Source organism: Platichthys flesus, chromosome 19, assembly GCF_949316205.1.
Source record: "Platichthys flesus chromosome 19, fPlaFle2.1, whole genome shotgun sequence".
NCBI classification, from domain to species: Eukaryota; Metazoa; Chordata; class Actinopteri; order Pleuronectiformes; family Pleuronectidae; genus Platichthys; species Platichthys flesus.
The window spans coordinates 10,954,299-10,980,489 of NC_084963.1; the positions used below are offsets into that span (position 1 = coordinate 10,954,299).

The 26,191-nt window shown below is 42.4% G+C and overlaps 2 protein-coding genes and 1 long non-coding RNA gene across 3 annotated transcripts in view; 2 read left to right on the top strand and 1 right to left on the bottom strand.

Annotated features, from left to right (window-relative positions):
- The window catches only part of LOC133975529 (uncharacterized), a 38,105-nt gene extending 22,486 nt beyond the window's left edge, over nt 1–15,619 (bottom strand). Inside the window, exon 1 of the long non-coding RNA XR_009924760.1 lies at nt 15,562–15,619. This is a non-coding gene — a long non-coding RNA (uncharacterized LOC133975529). The remainder of the gene's footprint in view (nt 1–15,561) is intronic.
- A 472-nt stretch (nt 15,620–16,091) lies between these two features.
- LOC133975530 (transmembrane protein 250) lies at nt 16,092–17,851 on the top strand. Its single transcript, XM_062413500.1, has 2 exons — nt 16,092–16,292; nt 16,574–17,851. Exon 2 carries the CDS (start codon nt 16,749–16,751, stop codon nt 17,166–17,168), a length of 420 nt encoding a protein of 139 aa, XP_062269484.1. The 5' UTR covers nt 16,092–16,292; nt 16,574–16,748; the 3' UTR covers nt 17,169–17,851.
- Nucleotides 17,852–21,135: 3,284 nt separating this feature from the next.
- Nucleotides 21,136–26,191, top strand: part of LOC133974752 (nucleus accumbens-associated protein 2) — a 29,569-nt gene continuing 24,513 nt past the window's right edge. Inside the window, exon 1 of the mRNA XM_062412458.1 lies at nt 21,136–21,498. The gene's annotated coding sequence lies outside the window, so the exon portion shown is untranslated. The remainder of the gene's footprint in view (nt 21,499–26,191) is intronic.

The window sequence follows — 26,191 nt, forward strand, 5'->3', positions numbered from 1 at the left end:
ACCTCCAAGTGGAGAGGAGATCAGTTAAGAGAAAAAAAGAATGACCTCCTGAGCTTACAGGAATTTTTAAACAATTATTAAATTATATTTAATAAAATCCCTGTAAAATTGTTCAATAGATAGATATGCATGATAAAGAAAATCCTCAGTAACAAACATTTTGTCTTAACATGCCGGACTGGCACAGTGTTTTTATAACCACTGTTAGACCACGGCCAACTCTCACATCTCCTTCCCTAAGAACCCTGGGAGCTTAACAATCATCCAACATCTGTCTGAAGCCCAGAGAAAGGCAGAGGCCCAGATGTCAGAGAGATTGGTCTTATGGGAGTAGGCTTCTTGGCCCCTTCACTGGGCAGCCCAGTCAGTGAACTAGGATTAAAGTTACGACACAAACCCCGGAGCCAAACACGACTCAAACCTCAGATTCAAAGTGTGCATGTGCGTATATATTTTTTGTTTGGATGTAGATTGGCCTTTTTTGTATCTCTATGTCCGTTTCTTTTCTTTTCTTTAGCCCGTGTGTTTCCCTGGGTGGGCGGCAGAGCTGGCTCCAGGCAGCTGGATTGTCCTCTATTAGTTTTGCTTCTGTTTCGCAGCTGTAATCCCCTGCGCTGGAGCCTCGCCTCACTCCTAATCTGGGGCACAATCTCTCCTGCAGATGGTTCTCTCCTTAAGCACCGCAAAAGAAGTGAGCTCATCCCCATCTCTCCTGTTATCTCTCAACTCTCTCATCCCTTTCTCCCAACATTACTCTCTCATTTCTCATCCCCAACACTTGATTTCCCCCAGAACTGTTGAGGCCTGGAACACGTTCACATGTGCCATCGGAGTGTTTGGAGGTTTCAACACAACGCTATGTTTTTTGTTTTAAATCCACTGGGACTAAGATAGAATCTGGCACAAACATGAACATTATAAATATACCAGACAATGGAGGAAAAAAATCTGCTCATTTTCAATTAAGATCTTATTTTTGTAATTTTTCCCCCCATTGTTCTTCCAGTTAACCTTACAGATTTCAATTTCAACTTGATCAGGAGATAAAAAGGAAGAATACTATTGCAAAATAACACCTGACATGTCAGTAATGGCCCAGCACTGAAAAGTTCATGCAGATGATACATTTGTAGTTATAGATTACATAACTTTTTTCATAATGCAAAAGATATGAAGGGTGCATGGCACTACGGTGGCCATGGGAGTCAAAACACGACATCAATTTGGAAAATATAAAAACTACAAAACATTTTACAAAACGCAACATTTCAGGAAACAACCCTTCATAAAATGAAAACAACATTTAACAAAACAATACTTCGAAAGAAACATTTCACATCACAAAAAATGTGTGTGTTGAATTAGTTGTTAGAGAAATAAAATATATGGTATTTAAAATCCATCTTATTAATTTTCTTCAGAATGACAAGACCATTAGGTCATTTCCTGACATTTGATCATTTGTTGTAAAAGGTTTTTCTTCTCTTAAAGAATCACATGAAAATCTGCACTGCGTAGCCTTTTCTCAACTGTGTGGCTCTGTTACTAAACACTCACATCATCCCACTCAATTAGAGAATCAGCTGACCTCTCCCTGGAGGACCTTTACTCCCACCAATAGCCACAGTAATAGCCCACAATTGATAGTCCACTCTGATAGGCAGCTTTCTCTAAATGCTGTTCCAGGAGGGGCAAGTCAAAGAAGGAGATGAGGGATGAGGGGGGGGTGACGAACATTAATCCAGGGCAAGTTTCTATGGCAACTTGGAAATGAGAGCCAGGTACACAATGTGAGCAGAAAGCCGGGAGGCCCGGTGCCTTGATCTGGTGTTATCAGAATGGCAGGGAACGAGAAGTCAAGCTTTTGGTGTAGGAAATGGATTACGGAGCATGATTCACTGCGGAGAGAGAGCGAAGCCCGAGGAGAGACCGGTGAGGGGGGGGGGGAGAGAGATGAGAGTTGCGGCACCATTTTTCACAGCAGACAAAAACATTTGCTGGGATATCAATTTGAAGCGGAGAAGCAGTCTTCTCCTCCTGCCCCATCATCCATCATCTTTTCGTACTAACCACCACTTGGGCACTCCAGCCCTCCCCCCAGCCACCCACCCACGCTGCAGCCACCCACACTTACAAACCATTACCTCGGTTTTCCTCCCACTCTTACGTACGAGAACACACGAAAAACGTTCTGCTACCTCATGCAATTACAAACATGCAGAGCCACGCACTGGATGCAATGCAAGGCCTGTCACAGACAGGATATAGCAGTGTGACCCGCGGGTTCTGCGAGTGGGAAGAAAATGCAAAGTGGAGCTGAAAATGCAGAGCCTCGCGTGGTTTGTGTTGCGAAGGCGGGACCGAGCGGGGTGCCGCGGCCGCCGGCTCCCTAGTCTTCTCTCATTAGCGCCAGTAGGGGAGACCCCACCCTCTGGCTGCCCCCTTATTGGCACCTTTGCCTGCACCCCATCACTCATCTCCCAGCCATCATCCATCACCCATCGCGATCAATAGGAGGCCACGCATTCATCAGCCCCTGGGTGCTGATGGGAAAGAGGAGGGTCGGCGAGGGGAAGCAGGGGGGGATGGAGTGAGGGATCACATGGTACAGAGAGGAGAGGGGAAAGAAGCGGCGAGAATATTTGAAAGTGAGAAAAAACAAAAAAGGAACAGGAGGAGAAATGAAGGAGGAGGAGTCATGCAGGAGGAAATTCGAGGATTAGGAGCTAACGAGAGAGGGGTGTACCAAGATGGCAGCAGAATTTTAACTTGTTTATGGGTCTCAGTGTCACCGAGATGAAATTTAAAATGTTTATGGACGCGAGATATGAAAACGTAAAACAAAACTATAGCAGTCTGGGGAATGAATGAATGTCATTAATGTAGCGATGAGGAGAGAAGGCTTGTCTAATTCACCACAGTCACATTCCCAGGTGACAGTGATGAAGCCATCATAATGATAAGTGGTGATTCTGTGCAGCTCGTCGCTACGGGAAGGCTGGCATGAAAAACCTGAAAGATCCTTAAGGGCAAAGAGAGAAATGCAAACTGAGGGGAGGTTTAATGTGCACGATTACACACACACACACACACACACATACACACCGAGAACATAATGGTGCAATGTCACTGTCAGTCATTCAGTGGTTGTCAGTTTCCGGCAAGGCTCTGCACTTTGTGCTGACAGCCCATAAGTTGTGCCGACACACACACACGCTGGCTCAGGCCTTTCCCTTCCGTGACTGAAGGTGGACCGGAATAGATCGCACTTTAAGATGATGGATGCTCCCTCTGCCCAGAAAGGTTAGGGTTGGGGCGATAAGTTACTGAGCACCACGTTCAGGGCGACTTGTAGAGGTTGCCAACAAATATACAGTAATTGTGATTGCTTGACAGACATGAACCTCTGTGCCGGCTGAACCACAACATGGTGCACTTTGGTGGAAAATGGGAAAAAAAAAAAAAAGAGCAATTATTTATCACACAAAGTTATGTTTTCACTCCAGAAACATGGATTAAGGACGGATTACCACAACATTTGGTGGAAAAACCTGGATGGGTCACGGTGAAACCCATTCACTTTTGTGCGGATCCTGAATCAGACGCTGGATCTGTTAAAAAAAAAAAGAAGTCAAATGTTCTTTAACGAGATTCTAAATTTAAACAATTTCCCAGGAAATAATTCATGAATAAGATGAGATGAATCTGGCATTCTGATATAACTGATTCAGTTCATTTTTCCATTGCAGCTCCTTTCATCTCTATCAGACATTTTCTAATGTACAAAATTTTCAATTTCCTGTGTCCGAGTGTTTTTTGGTAGTTTTTCCTTACCCTTCTTGAGGGTTCAGAACAGACGATATCCGACCTTGTTAAGCCCCATGAGACAAATTGTGATTTGTGAATAATGGCTTTATAATTAAAAGTTGATTGATTGATATCTATGAGTGTGTGAAATGTGGCCGGTGTACGGCTTAGTCAAATAAACAGAACAAAGGAGAAGACGTTTTTGGTACTACATAGAAAACACTTATGGCGGTAATGCACCTTGATGCTGGTTAGCACCCAACATAAAACCGTGCAAAGAAGAAGAGGAAGCTTGATTGAATTTAAAGGGACTGTTGTGCCTTGGCAGAGGTACACACTCACAGATGGTAAAGTTAAACTCAATAAGGAGACTTTTAGGAAGTCACAATCCCATCTATTCCCTTCATTTGCAAAATTAAATACTGAAGTGCACCTCGGAGAAGAGGAAAAATATCAAACCAGACCATGAGACATCTAAATGAGTCCTTCTGGTGGAAACTGGACCTTCTAAGGCCAGATGAAAGAGTGTTTATCCAAACCACTCTGCCCCATTTAGGCATCACCAAGGGAGCAGAGCAAAAAGAGCTGCAGGTTAGGTGACATGTCCAGAGGGCACACCACCACCACCACCACCACCAACCACCTGAAGTCATCCAGTCCCCAGGTCCCCTCTGGGCCCATGTGTCAGATGTCACTCTCAGGTTACGAACACCGGGTCTCCATCTGCCGGATGCTCTCACTGGGTTATTCAGGAGAGGCTAAACGCTCTTTGTAGTGAGCTGACGGGGACAAAACCCCACCTGGGCCGGATAAGCCAGCACAAGCTCCGCAGCAAGTCTGCCCTTGTGGCATGGAAATGTTGTTACATGCTGGGAATCGTGGAGAAACTAATTATCAAGTGGGGAAACATTTACGGTGTGGAATTAATGGATAAAAGATTCTACAAAGCATATAAAATTTAGCTTGCGTTATTAATCTACAGGACTAATTTAAAATAATATTTCAGTCTGAGGATAGCAGAGACTCTGAATCTGATCTTGAAACTCAGAAGATAATTTTAACAAAATCATGAAGCATTTCAAATAAACACGAGTTTTCGAAGTGAGAAGTTAACAATAAGACAGCACTTCCTTGTCCAAGGCCCACAGATCCCCTTCGATGCATTTAACCTGCACCAGATTGTAGACTGTGCTCTAAATATGCCTTTTTCTAAATATGATTGTTTTCATCAGGATCCATGAATTATTCTCTAGGAAATTAATGAAATGTCCCCCAAAAAAAACAACACACAATTTCAAAATGGTCAGGACAGTGACAAAAAGCATTCAGCTGCAAATATAAGGAGTTCTTTCTTGGCCGACATCCCATCCTAAGAAAGTTTTTTTTTTGCAGAATCCTTGTTCGAGGTTATAAACACATATGTTTCAAAAGTCATAGTTACCAACAGGGTGGTAAACAACTTTTCAGTCCGAAGCCAATAAGCGTTAAGCTGGAAGTTTCTCTTTCAGCTCTTTCTCCTGATGATGTGACCCTTTACACCTTACATGCTGTGTGTGGCTCTAGTCATGTATTTTTCACATTTCATTGCGAAACCAATCCTTTGTACAGCTAAGATAAACAATTGTGCAGCACGTGCTTGTGTACTTACGTACGTTGGTGTGTCTGCGTGTGTAACCCGTGTAAAGGGAGACCAGTTGCAGTTTACGTCTGTGTTTAATATTGGAGGAGTTTTGGGTAACCGCAAACCTGCAAAGCTGGGGTCACCGTGTGTGAAGATGGACACCTGATCCGCAGCACTGCTGAACACGGCTATTGTTAAAACAGAAAAAAAAGAGACTGGCGGACTGATAGCCACCTCCCTGATTTTGTTCCGTTTGCATCACTCATTTATACACTTTATACGTGTAAGAGGACTTCGATGTTAAGTTTTCATTTGTTTCAAGACAAATAAGATAATTCAATAGCAGTTTTAGAGTTTCTGATGTTAAATCAACTAGAATCGGATTTGACATTTTAACTCTGTGTTGTAACTCTCCTTCCTTCTTTGCTGCGGACAATCAAACTTTTCAGTTTAGTCTCAACCAAAATAGGCCATGGTCCAGACCAACAGAACAATTTTCAAATCTAAAGCCACAGCAGCAGCACTTCCGTTTCCATTTGCCCTACAATGTAGCTTCAATGTCTGCATTAGCCCTTTCTATTCTTATTGTAACTCATTTCTTCCCATTAGCTAATTAACTCACACACAAAAGTTAATGGCCTAATTCAAAACTGTATAAAACAGAGAAGTTACATCTAAATAATTCTGCTGAAATAGAAAGTAGAAGTCCCAGCTGGACCAACGTCTTCTATACAGAAAATACAAAACAATTTAGGTAAAATAATTTATAGTCTAACCCCACCTCACCTTTCTTTACTGTGTTGATGCAGTGAGGTTAGGTCACCTGCTCTCCTGACCCTTGAACCTTTGACCCCTGACATCATGTCGCTCCGAGCAGCATGCGGAGGTATTTCTTTTTGTGGCTCGGGCAGATCTGGAATTGGCAGGTGGAAGGAAGAGTGGTATCGGAGCTGGGGTACTTGTGTACTAACTGTATCATTCATGGGGCTCTGATAAAGATACCAGATCATCCTGGTGCTTTGCTGCAGATTAGGAGACGGGCTTCGAAAACCGATGCGTTTATCTTGTGTTTTCTATCTAGGCCACGTTTTGGTTCAACTCACATGTGGGTCTTGCTGTTTTCTTTTTAATTGATGGCCGTAACTGATACAAGGGCAGTGACAATAGTGATATGTGTGTGTGCGTGTGTGTGCATGCGTGTGTGTGCATGCATGTGTGTTCAACAAGTGAAGCTAAGTGAAAAATCTTTTGCGAAATAGATTTTTAAACATGAGATAGACCAAAGATCAGATTTTTATATCTTAGTCGGCCTGGTTTGAAAAATCCAACACACCATTCAAACGTCACAGCTCATGCACTCATACTTTACCACTGTGAAGTCATTTGCAGCATAAATCTCCTTGCATTAAAATGTTCTCTTGAGCTGGTCAAGAGGGTTGACGGGGCAGCGCGGTTCAAACGTAAATCAGCATAAGTGATCGGATAGATTTTTCTGTGTTAATGTAACGTGCGCCTTGGCATGCGCAATAAGTCAAGCGACGGGAGGGAGAGTGAAGGGGGCCAGCGTCCAGCCTTCTATTTGCCAAACCAATGTGGTAGGGTCATCAAATCGACAATGTGATTGACCCATCATTTGACCCCTGCCGACCTCTCAGGCCAATCAGGCTAATGGCGGCCAGTGGCTCGAGCTGTAGCTCACGAGTATCCTTTCACTCGCGCCGGTTATTGGTGTAGCCACAAGCACACAAACGGACATGCAGGTCTATCTCACACCCTGGGTTACTAAGCCATCTCAATTTTAACTGCCTGTATTGGCACTCCCTTCACGGTTGACTCTTGTTCAGACTGACCTCTGTCACACCGCATACTTGTTTTTTATCAACAGGCCCTGGAAACATTTAACTTAATGATGCCATACCACAAAATGCCTGCCAGCCCGTTTTTGGAATTTCAACTTTTGGCTAGAGAAGTAGACGTGTCATGATATCTCAAATTTATCTAAATGAAAATGTTGCCCTTTGCTGATTGGATCGCCTTTCAACACCCTCAAGTTGGTCACATACTGCATTCATCTGCAGAAAAGCGAAACACCTCAGAGTCAAGTCTGCAACTAGCGTTAGCAGCAAGTTACCAGTTATCTGCAGGTGCACCTCCGAGACTTCATGGCCCCTGCTGGAGGCAAAGATAACACAAACACACCAACTGAACTAGGAAATTCTCCCACTACACTTGAATCACTGGTGTAGAAATGACAACAGCAATAATAAGAAAGGCACTTGCTGTTCTCTGATGTGAAGAGTGTACATCGCAGTTTCAAGAAAGGTCACTAGAGGGCAGAAGGGGGACGTCTATGGCATCTTCAAGTTTTCGTTTTTGCTGTGTGTTTTGACCAATGCACTAAATTATTGTTACATTTCAGTTTTCTTTGTTTTTATTTAACTACATAGCCTTTCTGCTGTAGATTTGAAACACCATCAGACTTGATAACATGTACCCTGTCCTGTTAAAGATTCACTTAAAAAAGCTCTTGTCCAAGCATGAAACACTTAATCTGTTGATCCTTACAATGAAGACTGAGTAGCCGAACACAGAGTGGCTGTTTTGTTTAATTTCTTAAAACCAAATTGTAAAGTTGATGTCAAGAGTCAAATTGAATCATTGATTCGGAGAATTATCCCGCTCGTAATTCACAGTCTTGTGTAAACCGCAAAAAAATACAACCAATCATAAAAATGCAGAATCATCATATTCCATCTGAACTATGTCACACAATCGATGTGCTTCCGCAGACTGAACCTCCACAGATCAATGGGGTGAGGGGTGCGTGCGTGTATTGATCTGATCCAGTATGTGGCATCTGGATCATGTTTCCACTTATTTGATGTAATAGTAGTGTATGGATCCTTAATTGACAAGGGGTGTCGTCCCAGACTTAACAAAGAGCTCGCCGACAACAAATACTTGTGATGTCCCAGGATAAGCAGAGCTCATAGTCACGTTTTCTTCCTGAAAACCTTCAACGCCATTCTTTAAGTGGAACACAGCATCATTATAACAACATCCATACCTCACACTGAACCTGCTTTAGACAGAGATAGAAGTCAGGGCACACAAACCAACGTGTCAAAATGTATACCTGCTTAATGACTGGACAAGATAATGTTACTTAGACAGCCACATTTCAAGTTACACCCATCGGAAGACGAAACTGACCCTCTCATAACTCTTTGGATCCAACCAATCAACAGAGGTGCCTTATTTTTCACAAGAAATGTCGAATTTGCAGCCCTGTGTGAAATCCTCATCGTAGCTATCTAGTTTCATTATGTAAGTATCATTCCACATGATCATGGAACACCAAGTATGTATTGATGTGGCCAGAGAATCGTGAAAAATGCGTCACATTTTCACTTCATCCCACTGAGGTATGGTCAAGTGTTTTCTGATGAGTTAGCTTTTAATTAGTTATTTGATGCTATAGCAAAGAGGTGAACACCATGATTGACAGCTGAGACTCACATTTGGAAACCTCCCCTACTGGAAATCCACACACACACACACACACACACACACTACTGCGCAGACTGGTTTCAAATGACGTCATCGGCAACAAGATGGCCGTGTTCAACTTGTGCCGGGTAACCCACTTTCAGACATGAATATCTGCACAATTGGGTCCAGGCTTTCACACAGGAACAACGCAGCAGGTGATACTCCGCTCAGACGCAACATTGAAATCTCTGGAGCGCTCAGGTGAGGGAAGGAACCTGCTGCTTTCTCTCATTGGCTCATTCAGGAGATCTCCGTCCTCATAGAGGAGCTCAACGGAGAAACTGAAACAGGAAATCTGCCATTTTTGCCAGTTTTTCCATATGACATTAAGTTGAGTTCAATGCAGCCTCGTGTCTCTGCAGCAATCAATCTCTCTCTCTCCTTCTCTGGGTCTCTCCCGCCACAATATCAACCGAAATGAATTGCACATCTTCTCCAAACAGAGCAATTTCTCCGCCATCTGTTCACCGACTCAGGGCTTGTTGATGTAAACCTCCTCCTTCGTCAAACCCCCCAGGGAGGACTGAAACAGGCCTAATCCCTTCGTCTCCCCAGCCCTCTAAATCATCCCTGCATATTAATCGCTCTATGCATCAACGACAAGATAGAAATACGTCTGTATGTTAAATATGCGCGCGCAAAAAGGTGGAAAGGCCTCATTGGAGGCTCGTAATTAAGAAGAAGAGAAGAGAACTTAAGTTTAAAAAAAGATATGCAGAGCATTACTTTGTAACTGAATATCAGTCTTTTAATCCCTTCAGTTGGAATTATTTAAAGCCTTAAAATGGACATATGCCCTTTTTGTACCAATGCAATTATATATTTTAAACCCTGCGTCCTGACTTTCACTAACCTCTCATTGTCATATAGTGAACATCTGACAGTGGCCTCACTTCAATGCGCTTCCCTCACAGTCCTCCCCAAACACCTCATCTTTCATCCTTCGGTTGGAGCTTCACAACCCCGTCATCTGCCCATACAGATGTTTCCGCATCAGTCAATAATCCAGCCTAGCCCCAATTTATGCCAAGGATTAACACTCGCCGGGGCCCAATCCAGCCACATGGGTCTGGAGAAAGGAGAAGCAGACAAGAAAAAGGATTTTTCTGCCCCGACGATGCCAGTGAACCGTTTAGCGGTTCATCCCGTTATTTCCACTTTCGAGGCAAATTTTAAGAGGCAAAACGTAATCTTGGATTATTGGAATTATGAAAAAACAGGATAATATTCCAAAATTGTAGAATTTCCCCACGGTTAACTCATCTCTATGTACGACAGAAACCACTATTGACACATGTGAACTTGTTTGGCGCGCTGTTAAAATTATGGAGGTCGTCCAAAAAACAACCTGTAAAACTTTGCATTTCAGAAGTTCAAAGTAACATGTGGCCAGATTAATACTTGGGGAACTATTGCGCAGTAGAAGCAGGTTTTAATGACAACAGATGGCTTGAGGGGATTATGAAACACACCACCACACGCACACAAGATAATGAATGTGTGTGAAAAAAAAAAAAAAAAAAGTAGGACTGAAAGTGTTTGAACAGTCTTGGGTCTATTTCCTTCATAATTCAACTTTATATAGCAAAGCAACTTGGGCGTCACCGTCTGACCTGACTGCTTGCATCATGTTTTACTTTAATTAGTTTAATTGGGTACTTAATTTGCTCTCCGGGGCTTGGCATCCTCGGCGCACCTAACTGCCCTGGCCGTGGATCAGTGTTAGGCCCTTTTCCCATCTTTTAATTTTATTTATTTAGCTTCTTTTTTTTTTCAAGTTTCTCATGAATAATTTGACTCCCCAACAGAAAAACAGGCTCACGCGGAGGGACAACTTGGCAGCCGCACGCTCCACATTCCTTGGGATCAAATAAAAGTGGGCAGAAGCTTCTATTACCAAGATGAAACTAATACATGAGAACATAAAAGCGGATACAGTATATTTTCATATATGTTCAAAGTTTTGCTAGACGGGCCTAATGGATCTTTCTATAGGAGATCCACAGAGCCGCTTTATAACACGGCCCAGCGCAAACATGGCTTTGATTAAACTTTCACTAATTAAAGCCTCCCCCATCTTATTAGCCCGAATAATTGATTTAATTTGTCTTAGCTCAACTATTGGCTGTGACCTCTACTTAGTTAATGAATTAATTGATTGAGCTCAAGTGTGTTTGGAGGAGTCAAAGAGGATTTTGACATGTTGCCCCTTTAATCTTGCTCACTCCAGACGCTCTTTGGGTCATGATGGCGATGCATTGGCAACAGCTCTTGTTTTTGGGAGGGGGGGGAGCAGGAGGCGAAGCTTTAGCTGCGGATTGCAGAAACGCCAAGAGCGCGGGGCCGATTTGTCCTTCTGCAGTTTGTCAGCGAAAGAAGAAATAGCCTTGGCAATGACATTTTTAAAGCACCATTCCTCAGCTGCTCTCAAACTTGGAAAGAAACTTGAAACCGCAGCACAGAATATACTTCCTAACACTTATCCCCGGCCAAGCTCCACCTTCAGCCAGATGAGGCGATACACTAAAAGTCCTCATGTTTTGGAGGGGAAAGATATGAGTCGATAATATTGCCATAATGCATGATTAGAACCAGTATACATCCTTTACAAGGGCACTTGGATGCCTAAATTACGATGCTCCACTTTACTGGCATCGTTTTTCTTGGTAATAGTACAAGACAGAGGAGCATCCTCGGCTCGGATGCAGTTATTAACCAGATGCACGGGAAGGCAACGTTTTATTTTGGCCCCATTTAGCTGGAATGGTGCTGTATATGTCAATTTGTCAAGGGATGCAATAATGCTGGAAATTGATTTTTTTTTTTTTTTTTTCGTCAAAGGGGCTCAAGAAGAGAGGAAGAGAGACAACCTAGTGCTGGGAAACTGAATGCTGTTCTTAAAGCAGAAACCTGAACAAACATCTCCCTCTAGTGGTAGAAAATAAAATGGTCTCTTTGGTGTGCTAAAGCAAACCACAAGCATGTCATCAAGCTTGTTCTAATGAATAGGTAAAAATCTAATCAAATGTTTAAGGCAAATACAAACACATTTTTACAAATTCTTGTCTGCAAACACATCTCAGTACATTCACAGTCAATCTGAAAATAACTCCTCCCGTTGTAGGCCTGCGTTCCTGTGAAGCAGATTAGACGATTATGAAACATCCAATTTGGGACTTGGCATCGCAGCTAATTTCAAACATTGCTTTGTTCGGTTGTATCAGTGAAATAGGTCAACTCATGTGATTAGGACTAATTAAAGAGAACGCGAGCAGCTGATCTGTGTTGGATAACAGAAGGTTGAGGCCTTTGTCCATTTTGGCAAGATTGATTTGTCTTACATACTTGAATAAAATTAAAGTATAACCAAACTAATAATACTGATTTCATGTTTCCCAAAAAAAAATTGTAATGGAACCTGTTTTAAAAAGAAGGAGAGATCAGTAATAGAATAGATGGGTTGTTATGGGGTGATTCAGGTGTGGAGAGACGTATTTAATTTGAAAATAATGCTCTATTCATTTTCATAATATTGTTGAATTATGTTTGGTTTATTTTCTCTTTAGATGATGTTTGTGGTATTAATTGTTTTTATAGTTTTTACTTGGTTTGGTTGTTTCTGTGTGTGTGTTACATTTGTCTTGGTTCATATTGTTCTCAAATGCTCCTGCAATGTACTTTTGTTAGATGTCACAATGTTGATGCTCATTTTAGAAAAATAAAGTTACTGAAAAAGGGGGGGGGAGTTATATATCTTCTGACATATATGACAATTTCTTGCAGGTTTCTTTTTAAATAACTGAGCTAAACTTAACTTAAATATAAACTTGCACAGAGCTTGTTTCACCATCATGTCGTTTACGCTTGAACTCTGTATCCTGTCCTACAGTGCCAACTTTATTTATACCCGAGAAAAGACTTTGGTTCCTCACACCGCGACAAGTGAAGTCAACCTTCAGGGTATTTCTTTTCCTAAATAACCACCATTAATCTTCTAACCAGAAAATAGTGCAGGCCATTACAGGTACACAACTCAAGGGAGTTACAGAGGAAGATACAGAAAAAAGTTTCTTTCTAAACGGATTAAACTCAACAAACTGGGCAGCAGCCTTTGGCTCATTCAAAGTCCAAAGAAATCAACTTATGGGCCAAGATAGAGAAACGTTTACTGGATCGGATCTGAAGTCTGTGATTTACAGCTGAGGTTCTTAAAATGTTCAGCCCCTGACCCCCAAAATAAAAAAGCCAAGGACTTGAGGGTCTATCAACTACTCGCACATGTCACAACGTTTCCTGTGTTGCTGCAAACCGACCTTAATACAACTGATTCTGTCGCTAATCTGTCACAATCACCTCAAGGGTCAGGTGACACTGAGAATCAGAAGGCAGTTTAAACATTTTCTGATTTGCAGTTTTATTTTACATTTTAACTTTTGCAGCACAAACGCATATATGAGAGCTTGAATGAGTTTCTGAACTGCTATTATTTTTTCAGACATGGGGGGGCAGCGTGGTTACAAGGCCAAGTTGAACACATCCCTTCCATGTCTTCTGATGAACTACACACAGACGTTTACGGAATTAACCTTATTTTTATTTTCTAACAATCATGGGGTCAGATATTTTATTTGTAATCCCCAGGGGTCCTAAACCGAAGTTTGGGAACCACAGATTCAAAGTATAGAACATTTTGGAGGACTTTTTGTCTGACTTCAAAATGTCCATGTGAGCTTTAAATCATTTTGGAAGTTTCCAAGCAGAATTGATTCATATGACAACATAATCCTCTCCGCATAACAATGCAGTGATGTGGTTAACTAGTCGACCATGATGGATTTTCAGCTTGTACCTTAAACTGAATCACATTTGGGTGAGACCTCGGATCAGTTAGCACCTTAACATTAATTCAACTTGAGCCCTATGAAAATATCCTCATGTAACACTTATGTATTAATATTGAAAGTGAAGACATCTCTTTGTCTGAAGCAAGACTTGGTTAAATGTTGTTTGTCACAGTTTGACACTGATAAGCCAAAGCCAAGTTTCAGCAGATAAAATATGAATCAGACTGCATGAGAAAAGTGATAATGAAAGAGAAGAAGAGTCTGCAGCTCCTCCAGGGAATTCAACAGCCACTGCATTGACGTGACCTGAGCACGTCTTTAAAAACTGGGAATCGGGAAGACTTAATGGGAAATGCTTCACAAAGAGAAGCCTCTTAGTCAAAACTGCATTATACACCGAGATGTAGGATTTAAAGGCTGGAGCCCATTACATCTGACCAACACATGATTGTCATCACTGAGGTCGAAGATTACACCTCTGAAATTTAGTTTTGAATGAAAATAGATTAGATATGACGATCACAGTATTGTCAGAATAAAGGCCGGTCCTCATCTAGACCTTTTGACCTCTGTTGTTGAGGTCCCAAGATTAAATAACTCACCACACACATCAATATCAAAAGTCCTTCTCGGCGACAGTGAGCGCTCTCAAGTGGACATAGAAAATACTCATAATTCAAACACATACAGCCACTTCACTTGAGCAGACTGCAGATTGTTTGGGGGGGCTGCCACTCAAGTTATTAGTATTCTATGGATTTAATCACTGACCTCAATCATAACGTGAAGGCAGAGCACATGCATGAACCATATATTCCGCCTCTGTGACAACTTTATGTGTGTCTGATTAAATATTTTGATGATTGTTTTTCTAATTTCTCATAATTACACCTTTAAATTCCCTCTCAAGAGCCCGATTAACAACTGTAATAAACTCCTTAAGATAAACATAGAAATAAATGAAAAAGTGGATTTATTATGATATATGTGGTCACCTGCTGCCATCTGTCTTCCTGACAGATAGCTGAGATGTAATCAGTCAGCCGGAGCATTAATCTGCCCAATCAAGGTTACTTGACATACAAGAGCGAAAGGCTAGGACACTTTGACGTTGTCCCTACACTTCTGAGGACCAGCAAGTGGACATGCTGTGCAACCTTGTCAAGTTAAAAGACATGTAAACATGAACGCACACTCTGCGGCGTCTTTTTCTTTCACTGAACTGCTGCAGGTACAGAACAGAGACTGTATATAAAAGATGGACGACATGACTGCTCAAACATATTGGCATTTCCATTGGCATACATTCTTTAAATTAAACTGGGAAACTTTAGCAAAACCCTCTAAACACATCATGAGAAACTTTTTTTTTTTTTATTGTTGGTAAAAGTTGTTCTTACTCATTTCTATAGACACTAAACAGGATTTGGCTAAAAACAATTAGGGGGGGGGGGGGCATATAGCTCACCTGGTAGAACTTTAAATTGTTTACTGTTGTTTGCCTTAAAATTCTTCATTGTCAACCTGTAAAACACTGTAAATGTGTTTTCTACATCACCTCAAAGTGTTGGTGAGGACAGGTGAGGGATTAGCTTTCAGTGGTTTCTCAGTAAAAAAAAAGAAAAAAGAATTAACCTTTCTTAAACATCAACTCAAGTGGTAAAAACCATAGCTATATACGGTAAAAACACCCATCAAATCCTTTCACTGATGAACCATCAAACGAGATCAACTTACATTGGGCATCTAGACAGTCCACACTTGAGAGGATGAGGTCTCCATCATGCAGTCCTCCTGGTCTCATTGTTTAAAGAGACGTGAGCCAGGTGAGCTGACTTCCTGTGGAGCTTCTGGAGGTGGAGCCACAGGAGGAAGTAGTAGGTCAGGTGGAGAGGGGAAGTGGGAGGGGATTTTCACTTTTATCATTATTATTATTATTAGTTGTAGTATTATACATATCATATATCATAAACCATCTATACTTTTTACTATTGTGAGGGTCGTGGGAGGAGATGGAGCTATTATGATGATGATATTATTGTTGTTGTTGTTGCACAGAAATCCAGAATCTCCCCCAAACAAAAACACACACATATATTAATAATGTATCAAATAATATTTGCTCAACGTGTAACTCAATAGAAACTTATTTGAATGTGAAAATCCACAGTTCAATTCTCTCCCGTTGTGGCGGACTTCCCCTTTAACCCACCGTCTGACGTCACGGGCAGCGTGACTCGTTTGCTTTGCGACAGTTTTACGTTCGCGGAACCGGCTTGACGTCTCATCTCCGCCGGAATAAAACAACCCGACGCGAGGAAAGATAAACAAGAAAGGACAGAAAACAAATCCCGTGTGTTTACGTTGGAGTCCCAGTCACTAAGTGTCCATCATGTGATTCAGTGCCGCAGAGAGCCAATCAGCCGTCGTCTTGTCTTACTGAGGAGGAAGGCGCCATAGTGTTGCATGTAAGATCAGTGATTCTGCACCATCACTTGTTTCCACAGAGGAATATATGGAGGGAATGTGTTATTTGGGGTCACAGCTCTGATGTAGTCGTGCAAATATAACGTGGAGCTCACACACTGCCTTAACCTCATGTGTTGAAATGCATGTTATGTTCTACTTCAGCAAAAAATGCACACTTTGCAGAGGCCTGTATTTCTTGGGTTAGGTTTGCAGCCATGTGTTCATGCACAGGTTGTCATTGCAATAAGAAATGAACAGTAACAATGTCATATCTCCTCAGATCTGTGTTGCACCTGAAGGAGGGAGGCCTCTCTGACTGGACCCACGCCCTGAGCTGCCACTTCTAGAGCTGCTCGTCGCCCCCACAACCAAATGAAGCTTCCTGCCTCCCCAGCAACCTCTCTCACAGAGGACTCCCCCTGCAGCTGGCACTCCCGGGCTCCCGTAGCCCACCCATGCCTGTGATCCCCATCCCACGGCGGGTGCGCAGCTTCCATGGCCCCCACACCACCTGCATGCACTCAGCCTGCGGGTCGACGCACGCCTCCAAGCTAGTGCGCACCAAGTACAACAACTTCGACCTGTACCTGCGCTCCCGCTGCATGTACAGCTTCCTCCGCTTCCTCCTGTACTTCGGCTGCAGCCTCCTGACCTCCCTGCTCTGGGTGGCGCTCTCCGCCCTCTTCTTCCTGCAGTACGTGAGCGTGCGCGTGCTCCTGCGGCTGCAGTACAAGCTGTCCATCATCCTGCTCTTGTTGGGTCACCGGCGTCTAGACTTTGGTGTGGTGAATGACCTGATCATCTACAGCATGCAGATCACCATGTTCCTGGTGGGCGGGCTCGGCTGGTGCTTCATGGTGTTTGTGGACATGTAGCCGCGATGTGATGGAAATGTAGTGTGTGTCACGTGAAAGCGGCGGCCTGTAACCTCAGCTTTGTGTGGCTTCATGGGACAGCACACAGCTCTAACGTGTCCTGTGGGACGGCTCTGTTTCACTCCGCTGTAGTCAAAGAAGACCCCTTTTTGACGTTGGGGTTAAATGCGTAAAAACCTTATTGGTTGGGTTTCGGATCTGATGGAATTTCATGTTATTTCTATTACATCTCTATCGTGTTTTCACGCCATGTGTAACCGGTTTTCACAGATTCTGATGTGCATCTTGACCGGGAACTGTTCCGTTTGCAATTATGGAAAAGTGAATGTCTGTTGCATGAAGACGTGACTTACTCTATGACTAATGTGCATCATGGCTGTGTGATGCAAGACCGGCATGCGTGCCAAAAATAACACAAAGTGGGCCCTGAAGCAAAAAGCAATATAGCACCATGATTCTCCGGTTGACAATGTGGATTATGTTAATATCATATGAAAATATTCCACATAGATGAAGCTGAAAAGTTATGGTTGCGAAAGTGCCCGAAACAAGATGACAACAGCAGTGTGTATAATGTTGTTTGTGAAATAGGGCTGGGGGGGGCAGGCGTTAAAGTGACAACCATCCAGCTTTTTTGTTTTATGTTTTTGTAAAGTAATTTAATAAATTTTGTTTTGATCAAATGTGTCGTGCCCTGAGATGCGTGGCCGAGTCAATTTGCGAACTGTGATGTCTAACACCCAAGACCGTGCGCCCCGAGCTGTGTCATAAGAGTGTGTGACAGTTCAAATTGAAAATAGGGCGTTGGGTCAAGTGCTCCGTCAGTCGCTCTTCACATGGTTTCAGAGCTGATCTGACTGACTTCTCTGTTCAGCTTCCCTCAGCGCAACAAACACAAACCACAACTAGACCCCGCTGTTTTCTGCCAAGCATAACAATGGAACTGGCTGTGTCCCAGTTACCTTATATAGCCTCATTATCACATAGCATGAAGCATACGCTGTCATGAAACTCATGAGGGCGCATGAGGTTGAAGTCGAAAGAATCTGTCTGTATTAGGCATTTTCACGAATATTGTATACCTTGTACAAAAATCAACATAGATGTCCTGGCTTTTCTTCAATTATAGGATATGACACAAAGAGGAAAGAAGTTGGCAACTACCAGCAGGGCCATCTTTTCATATGAACTTTCGACACAGGTTCTGGGAAAACCGACATGCTTGAGACTGGTATGGCCTTGAGCAACAAATGCATAATCAGGCGGCAACAATAAGCTTTTGTTCCGAGGATCAACGCATCATATGCCTGGTACTCGAGAGCCGGGGTCGATCTGACAGCCCAGCTGCGCACCAGAGGAGAACTGGAGAACATGAGTTGTCTCGTGGTGTCGGTATAGCGCTGGACTGTAGGTGAACTTGATTAAGTCACTACCCACGCATTTTCATTTCTTCTTTTTGGTTGCTTTGTCTGAATGACTTGCCTATTTTGTTTTCTTGTTTGACATCAACACATCTTCTGCTTTTGATTCCACCGCAGCGCCCCCCCATCCAGGTCAATCCTTGAACTCTTCATTTATGAAAAATATAGAATACATGGTAATGCACACAAATCGCTGCATGAAATTATTATATTTAGCAAGCCGGACGACTTAAAACTAGATAAATTAAAACAATTCATACAACGTCCCCTTCAATTATCCCAATATGGTTAAGTTTACGCCAAGGAGGTAATGTTTTGTCCATTTGATTGTTTGTGAGCAGGACTAAGCAAAAACTACTGATTGGATTTCCACAAAATTTGGTGGAAGGGTGGGACATAGGCAAAGTGAGAACCCATACAAATTGCATGGATGCTGACAAAGGTGCAGATCCAGAATTTATTCAACTTTTCTATGACATTATGACCTTAGGCATTTTTTAAATTTTCACTATTTTCCCAGGGAATCATTTATGGTCCCTTCTTGTTACAACGGTCTACATTTTATTTAAGCTGTCAGTTAATCAGGCCACAGTTACAGCTTTCAGTGAATTTAGCTGAACGATGAGTCATAATGGGGGGAAAACCCTAACCCTAAATCTTTAATTTCCTTGCAAACACTGATTAGGATATAGCTGCTCTAATGGTACAATACGATCATTATAAACTCACTGTTGACCACCACAGACACATGATAATCCCGATAGGGAATATTGCAGTGCTTAAAATAGCAGTAGGGGTACAATAAGCGTACTGTAAACACACGGCAGGCTCATATAGGAATATCACAAGACCGTACAGACACGTCTCAACCGGGTATTGATCCTGGAGAGAAGAAGCAACACGAGAAGTTAGAAGTGAAAACGAAGGTGAGAAATAAAGGCCTTTCAGTGCCATTATGAGAGGAGAGATAATAAGGTATGTGATGTGTTAATGAATACAGAGCAAACTGGGATTTGACAGCCAAGCTTACACAGGTGGAGGTGATAATTAATACAATTAATAATTGTTTTAAAGTTGTATCACATGTCTGGAAATCATATTGTGACCCTCTCTTCAATAGTGCCTCACAGCTCCTGACACCTAGGGTGGCAACCACTAGATTTAGGGAAAGAAATGCATAGTTCTGCTCCATAAAGCCATCTCAGACTTTGTCTAATATATCATATATGTATATATTATTTACATGTGATATTATTGATCATATTTTACAAATTAAAAAGTTTTCTGTTTACTTGTCAGATACTAGGATAGCTCTTTGAGCCCCAGAAAGTAATCAAATTATTTTAAACCTCTTATACCTCTTCTAACACAATTATATTTTTTTGCTTGTGAGGGCTTGTTATTTTTCCTAACCATGTTTTAAAAGAGTTGCAATTGAAAAAAGGTGAGGGACGACTGACTTAGATTCAAGACTTTAGATTAAAGTCAGAATGAGGGGGAAATGTAATTTGCAAATTTTAGAAAAGGCCATAAAATAATCAAAAATAAATTGATATTAAGAAGATATAGAGGATCGGTAAGGAACCTTGGTGTTGCTGCCACCTGCCAATAAACCGAACAAAGACAAAGAAGCTATCCTACACGAAACTACACTAAACCCCTTATCAGGCAATATCTTGTTTAAGTGAATCGTAATAGACGGCTGAATACATTTTGTATAGTTGCGTGGTCTATATATATACTGTATATCCGTTTCATAAAACCACATCATCTGTTTTTTGCTTTTTGCCTGTGGTATTTAGCTCGTTGGGCCTACATTAAGTTTTAAATCTATAAAAAACATTTTGCCTCTGTTAACAGCTCATTGAGTTAGACAAGAGATTTCAATTTGACTTGACTTTGTTTTAAAAGGTTTGCAAGCAGAAAAAGAAGAGAACCACTGACTCCTCTCTTAAATGATATTAATAAAATCATATTTCCTGTGCATGTCATGCCTGTCTGTGAGGGACATTTGAGCAAATTGAGGTCTGCACCCCCCACCTGCAGTGTATCAGTTCGTTGCATGCCGCATGGTGATGATTGCATGTCTGATCTGCAGGGAAAGAAAAGTTGGAGTGGGCCACACGCCGCCTGCAGTTGGCGCTTTTGAAAACTCAACAGCAGCAGCAGCAGCAGCAGCACATGCGCATCATCGTGCAGTGAGCTGTCATCGCACGGGGACACGTGAGGTAACCACACATGTACATTGTCCTTATAGGACACGCACAAGAAAAAGAGAGGAGTAGGAAGAAGATGAGCCTGTCCCATGTGCAGCCTCACGCACTGTATGCACCCGGTGGGTTGTCCCCTTTCACACACTTGCTCACACACGGCTGCGGGTTTATATATTCTCACATGTTCGCAGTCTACACCTTTAATTCTGCCGAGTGCACCGGGTTCACGTGTCCCTAAAGGCGCACGGTAGCCCGCGACCGAACCGAGTGTTCTGCTGCGGCCGGGACTGAGTGCACCTCCAGCCCAGTGGGAAATAAACCCCTGCCAGGTCCCGCCAACATGTCTGCGTCTTTAAAAAAGAAGTGCACACCGAGCCGTGCGTGATGTCAGGCGGCTCGCGGTCCGCGCACTGTGCATGTGAGTGCGCCCTGCGTTCACTTCCTGTAAGGGGACAGCGGAGAGAGAGAAAGAGAGAGTGGGATAGAGAGATGGGAGAGCCAGGACCGAAGAGGGAGAGATAGAGGGAGAGACAGCGGACGAGAGGAAAGCCAGGGGCCTGCTCTTTTTCCTTTTTTCCTGTTCTTCCCGTCTTTTGAAACACCCAGCAAAAGTTTAGAGGTCCGTCCGGAGGGAGAAGCGTGTGCCACATCTGCGCCAGCTGACAGCCGCGGCTCATGGAATAACCACATATCTGGGTAAATACATCCACTGCTCTCGTTTACAGTGCCTGATTTGCATGACGCATAGGCTTCTTTTTTTTTTTTTCTCTCATTACCATGCATTTACTCCCTCGCTCCTTCTCCGTGCGCATACACAACCACGGTCTCCTCTTATCCGCGCCAGCACACTGTCCTCAGCTAAAGTCAAGTTTTACACTCTTTAACTTCCACACAAAGTCATTTGGATGAGTGGGTTTTCACGCACAGAAAGTGTGTCCCACCACTACGGCCACCAATCACACATCATATTTTTGTATGTTTTTTTTATTTTTACCCTCCCACATTCCCCAGGACAGTTTAGTCCTATTTTGGACAGCGCTTTAAACAAAAAGCCCACAGGAATACTATTGTCATTAGTTTCAGCTGCACGAGTAGAGAAAGTGGTGGGATTTATTATCGCTCTTGCGTCATAATGAAGTCAACCCCCCCCCCCCCCCCCCCCAAAAAAAAAAAAAAAAAAAATCTCCACCCATAATGCATCTATTGTGTTGCTATATGCTGTACGACTGCTACAAGCAGCACAGACATCAGCTGAGGTTGCAGGGTTTTTGGGGGGCAGTGCAGAGTTCCTATAGGATCCAGTGCAGCTGCCACACTCGTAAGTGCCAGTTTAAGCAGTATCTGCATGTTTAAATGGCGGTTTGGTGTTTAAATTCTAACCTTGGTGCTCTCAACATTAATTAGTATTTACAACAAATGTCATAAATAAGGCTATAAATTCCTTGATATACCTTCATTTAACAGTTTAAATACACGTGAGTTAGGGGTTGAAGTGTGTTACGGTATGATCCCGTGCAGCTGCCGTCGCAAACATCTCACTCACACAAGGATTTTAAAGTGTTACTTCAAGATGTCTGAATGTTCAAATGATGATTTAGTGTTTAAAATCTAACCTGAGTGCACTAGAAAATCAACAACATTTATAATAATAGACAACAAAGTCCTCGGGCCGGTCCAAAATGGGCACAAATCCATTATTTAAACATGACGATATGTTGAGATAACGGTTCAAATACTTGTGAGCAAAGGTTGGAGGAGTGTTTCCTATATTGAATTGTTAGTTTAAGGAATTTCCTTATGTTTAAATGGTGATTTTGTGTTTAAAATCTAATCTGAGTGCACGGGAATTGTCAACAACATATATGATCATTTTCAAAATTGAAATGTGGGATAGAAGATTCTTGGGCTGGACCAAAAGGTGCACCAAAGATGGAAAATGCCGTTACCGAACAGTTTAAATAACCTGAGCGAATGTTTGAAGAGTGTCACTGTATGAACCCTCGCTCACAACTACTTACAAAATCTAACCTGGGTGCCCTAAAAACCACTATTATAATCATTTACAAAAATGACACATTAAAGGCTATAAAATCTTTGGACTGGACCCAAATGGGACCCAAATGGCTTTAAATTCATAATCGTAATATGTTTAGCAGCAAATTCAGATTCAATTAAAGGTTGAAAAACAAGTTTTCCCCTTCTTGCACGTAACTGTAGCCCGCAGTGTCTGATATGTCAGTTGTGGCTTTGTTTACCTCACCTGAACCCTGCAGGAGCCATATCTGACTATACATACACTCCCCTCCCCTCCCCTCCTGTGTGTGTGTGTACATGGGTGCAGTTTGTGGCTCGCCGACACGCAGCCTGTGGCGATTTTCATAATTTCCTGTCACTTTCCTTCCCTCTCTCTCACACACACTCTTTTCTCTGACACCCTGCTCTCTTTCTTATAGTCTCTAGACCACAGCGGAGTCATGTGTGTGTTGTCAAGAGAATTTTGCAAAGGAAAAAAAACACACACATATTTGCTCATTGGTTATGGGCGACATCTTTATCTTTCTTATATGAACTAAGGATCCTAGTGCCCTAACAAAAGTCACAAAGGTTGGATCAGTCCTTCATTATAGATCCGTATGAATCATTAAACCAGTGTAGTGTGAATCTTGTTTTTTAAGAAAAACGTCCCTTCTGTTTCTCTTCTGTGAAATATACCATGGGCGATAATGATATGTGTTGCATTTGTAGTTTTTGATAATCTTCCTCCTCCCCACAGTACGGGATGGGGGGGTATCAGTTCAATGGTAATGTGGCGTTTGTGCTGCCAACTTTCTATCTTCAAGTGTTAAACTCAACATACATGGAAAATGTGAGACTTTTTTTTTCTCTCTCTCTCTCTTTCTCTCTAAACGGAGGCCTTCCAGCACTCGTCTTTGCCTTGGAAGTCTGCCAAAAGGGTTGTGAAGGCTCTCAACAGCTGTATTTGTCTATGTGCGTGTTAGTGGCTGTGTTAGCATATGTAGTGTGTGCGTGTGTGTGTGTGCGAGTGTGTATTTGTGTGCTCTCGCTGTGTCCTGGGATGCCCTTCCTCCATAGGCCTCACGCTATACAGCATTCCACAAGGGGGCCCGGGGTTGTCTGCAAGTGGGGAGTGTCAAGGCAAGAGAACGGCAACACTAGTTTCAAATGTAACTGATGCTGGGCACTGACGGAAAGAGGTGAAGAGTAAAACTGTCAGAAAATAAGAAAAAGCACAGTCAGGTTCAAACCTCGGTAAAATTTCTCCGGAGCTTTATAAGAGATACAAGTTAGCGACCAGCAGTGCTCGATAAATATGTCGAGCACTTGGAGAAAACCTAAAGGTGATTTACACTGTGTTATTGTGGACTGTAAATATTTCGGGACAAGGGTCATTGTCAATTCTAACTGTATTTCACAGTAGCACAGACACACACACAGAAGAATAACACTGCATGCTACAGTACTGATGTTAGAAATCATCAAAGGCAGACCTTAAAACACTTTTATTGATCCGAACCATAACATTTAAAACCTGGTGTCCACGTTCGTCCTCGGCACTGCTTTATTTGCTGTGTGTGTTTGTGTTTGTGTGTGTGTGCGTGCCCTCATGCTCGATGCACTCCTTCTCTGCCTATGCGTGTGTGGGGAGTAGCTTTATGCGTGTATGATGTTTTCCTTTCCTGAGACAGTGATGAGTCATTGCTGATGGTATGCGAAACAGGGCACCACTCGTACATCATATTTTCATGCATTAGGCTGGTACTTTCTGCATATAAGGCAGGGCCGACTCTGGTTAAACCCTGATGGATTTAAAGGACACGTTTCTGCTGCTGCTGCTGCTTCGGCTCCAGTGTTCAGGCTTCGTTGGTTGGAGCTTAAATACATCAAGTAAATGTTACGTACTGAAGACGGTTGGGGCCAGACATAAGGAGAAAAATCTGGAGAGGAGGAAGGGTTTTCATTTCGAGAAAGAAGTTGAAATGTGGAGAGGGAAGTTACCTTCTTTGGCACATCAAATCCAGTTAGAGGTGCGACTGACAGTTATATGAGCTGCCAAAATGTCACATCCCTGGGGTGTGAGTGTGATTTTCTGAAGTGGTTCAACTGTATGCTTATTTAATAGCTGTATCATATCAATAATGTAAAGGGTATTCCTTTATTCTTAACTGTGACGTAACCAACGAAGCAGATTTAAAAAAACGTCCTCCTCTGGATTAGTTTGAGTTTATGCCAAACATTTCAATTGTGTTTTCAAACTGCACAATTAAAAAAAACAAATCCTCCTCCTCCGTTTTGGTTGGACTTGATTCTTAACTTTTCATCTTTTCAACACTTTGACTATATTTATATATATATATATATATAGAGATATTTGTTCCTATCCCTGCCCCTAATGCTCATCCATACCAGATAAATCCAACACATATATCGTTGCGACTTCTTATATAGTATATATAAGAAGCCGCATAAGTTCATTTTGAAGCTAATTTGAACTTTCCTCCCATGTTCTTGACAAATCTGTCCTCCAGCTCACAGTAGTTTCTCTTTGACTGAGGAGGTGTTAAACTGCTTTTTCCGTCAAGTGTCCACAATTAAAACCTGCTTGAAAACTGCAACCCAATAATTTCAAGGTCCATATTGGATTGGTTGTGTTTGGCCAGCATGCAAATGTTCAATTCAATGTACCAGAGGGACTGAGAGGAAAGAGAGACAGCTTGTTTTCTTTTGTGGTGGAAAAGCCCGAACATCTGTGAACATGAGAGTAGTCGGCTACCGTTTTTTAACGCCTCGTATTTCCATAAATCTGAAATGACCTTTATGTTCACCCTCCAATATTTCTGTTGTTACCTGAAAAGGAAGACCATCCTCTCAGCTCTTTGCATGGGGTTTATAGGATCAAGTCCCAGTTGTGAAACGTACATGAATAGTCAACAAAGCTGGAGGCCCCAGTGACCTTGCCACGTCCATGTGTTTCCTCATCAAAGCATGAATCAAGTTGGGAGTCACATCAAATCAGATAAACTGCCAATTGCGCGAATTTGATAAATTTACTTGAATAAACTAAATTACGGTCAAATGACCAATGCTCCACTGGTAGGTCTGCTAACGCGGTAAGCTAACGTTTCCTACCTGAATCAAAAGCAAATATGATTGGGATGGGATCCAGCTGGGGTAAAAAAAGATAAACCAGCGATTAGCATGATGCTATAGTGTTTTACAGCAAAGCTACGTGTGCGCGGCATGTTTGTAGTGTAAAAAGGTGATTTTAAACAAATAAAGCCACATGACAGGGTTGTGCAGTTCCTCGAATACAATGCTCGTTTAATATGAAGAGTGCCGGATATTTATCTTCTCCTTAGAATTGACAACA

Coding starts and splice junctions, on each gene's coding strand:
- LOC133975530 (XM_062413500.1), top strand. CDS start 16,749: ATGCCTGTGATCCCCATCCCACGGCGGGTGCGCAGCTTCCATGGCCCC.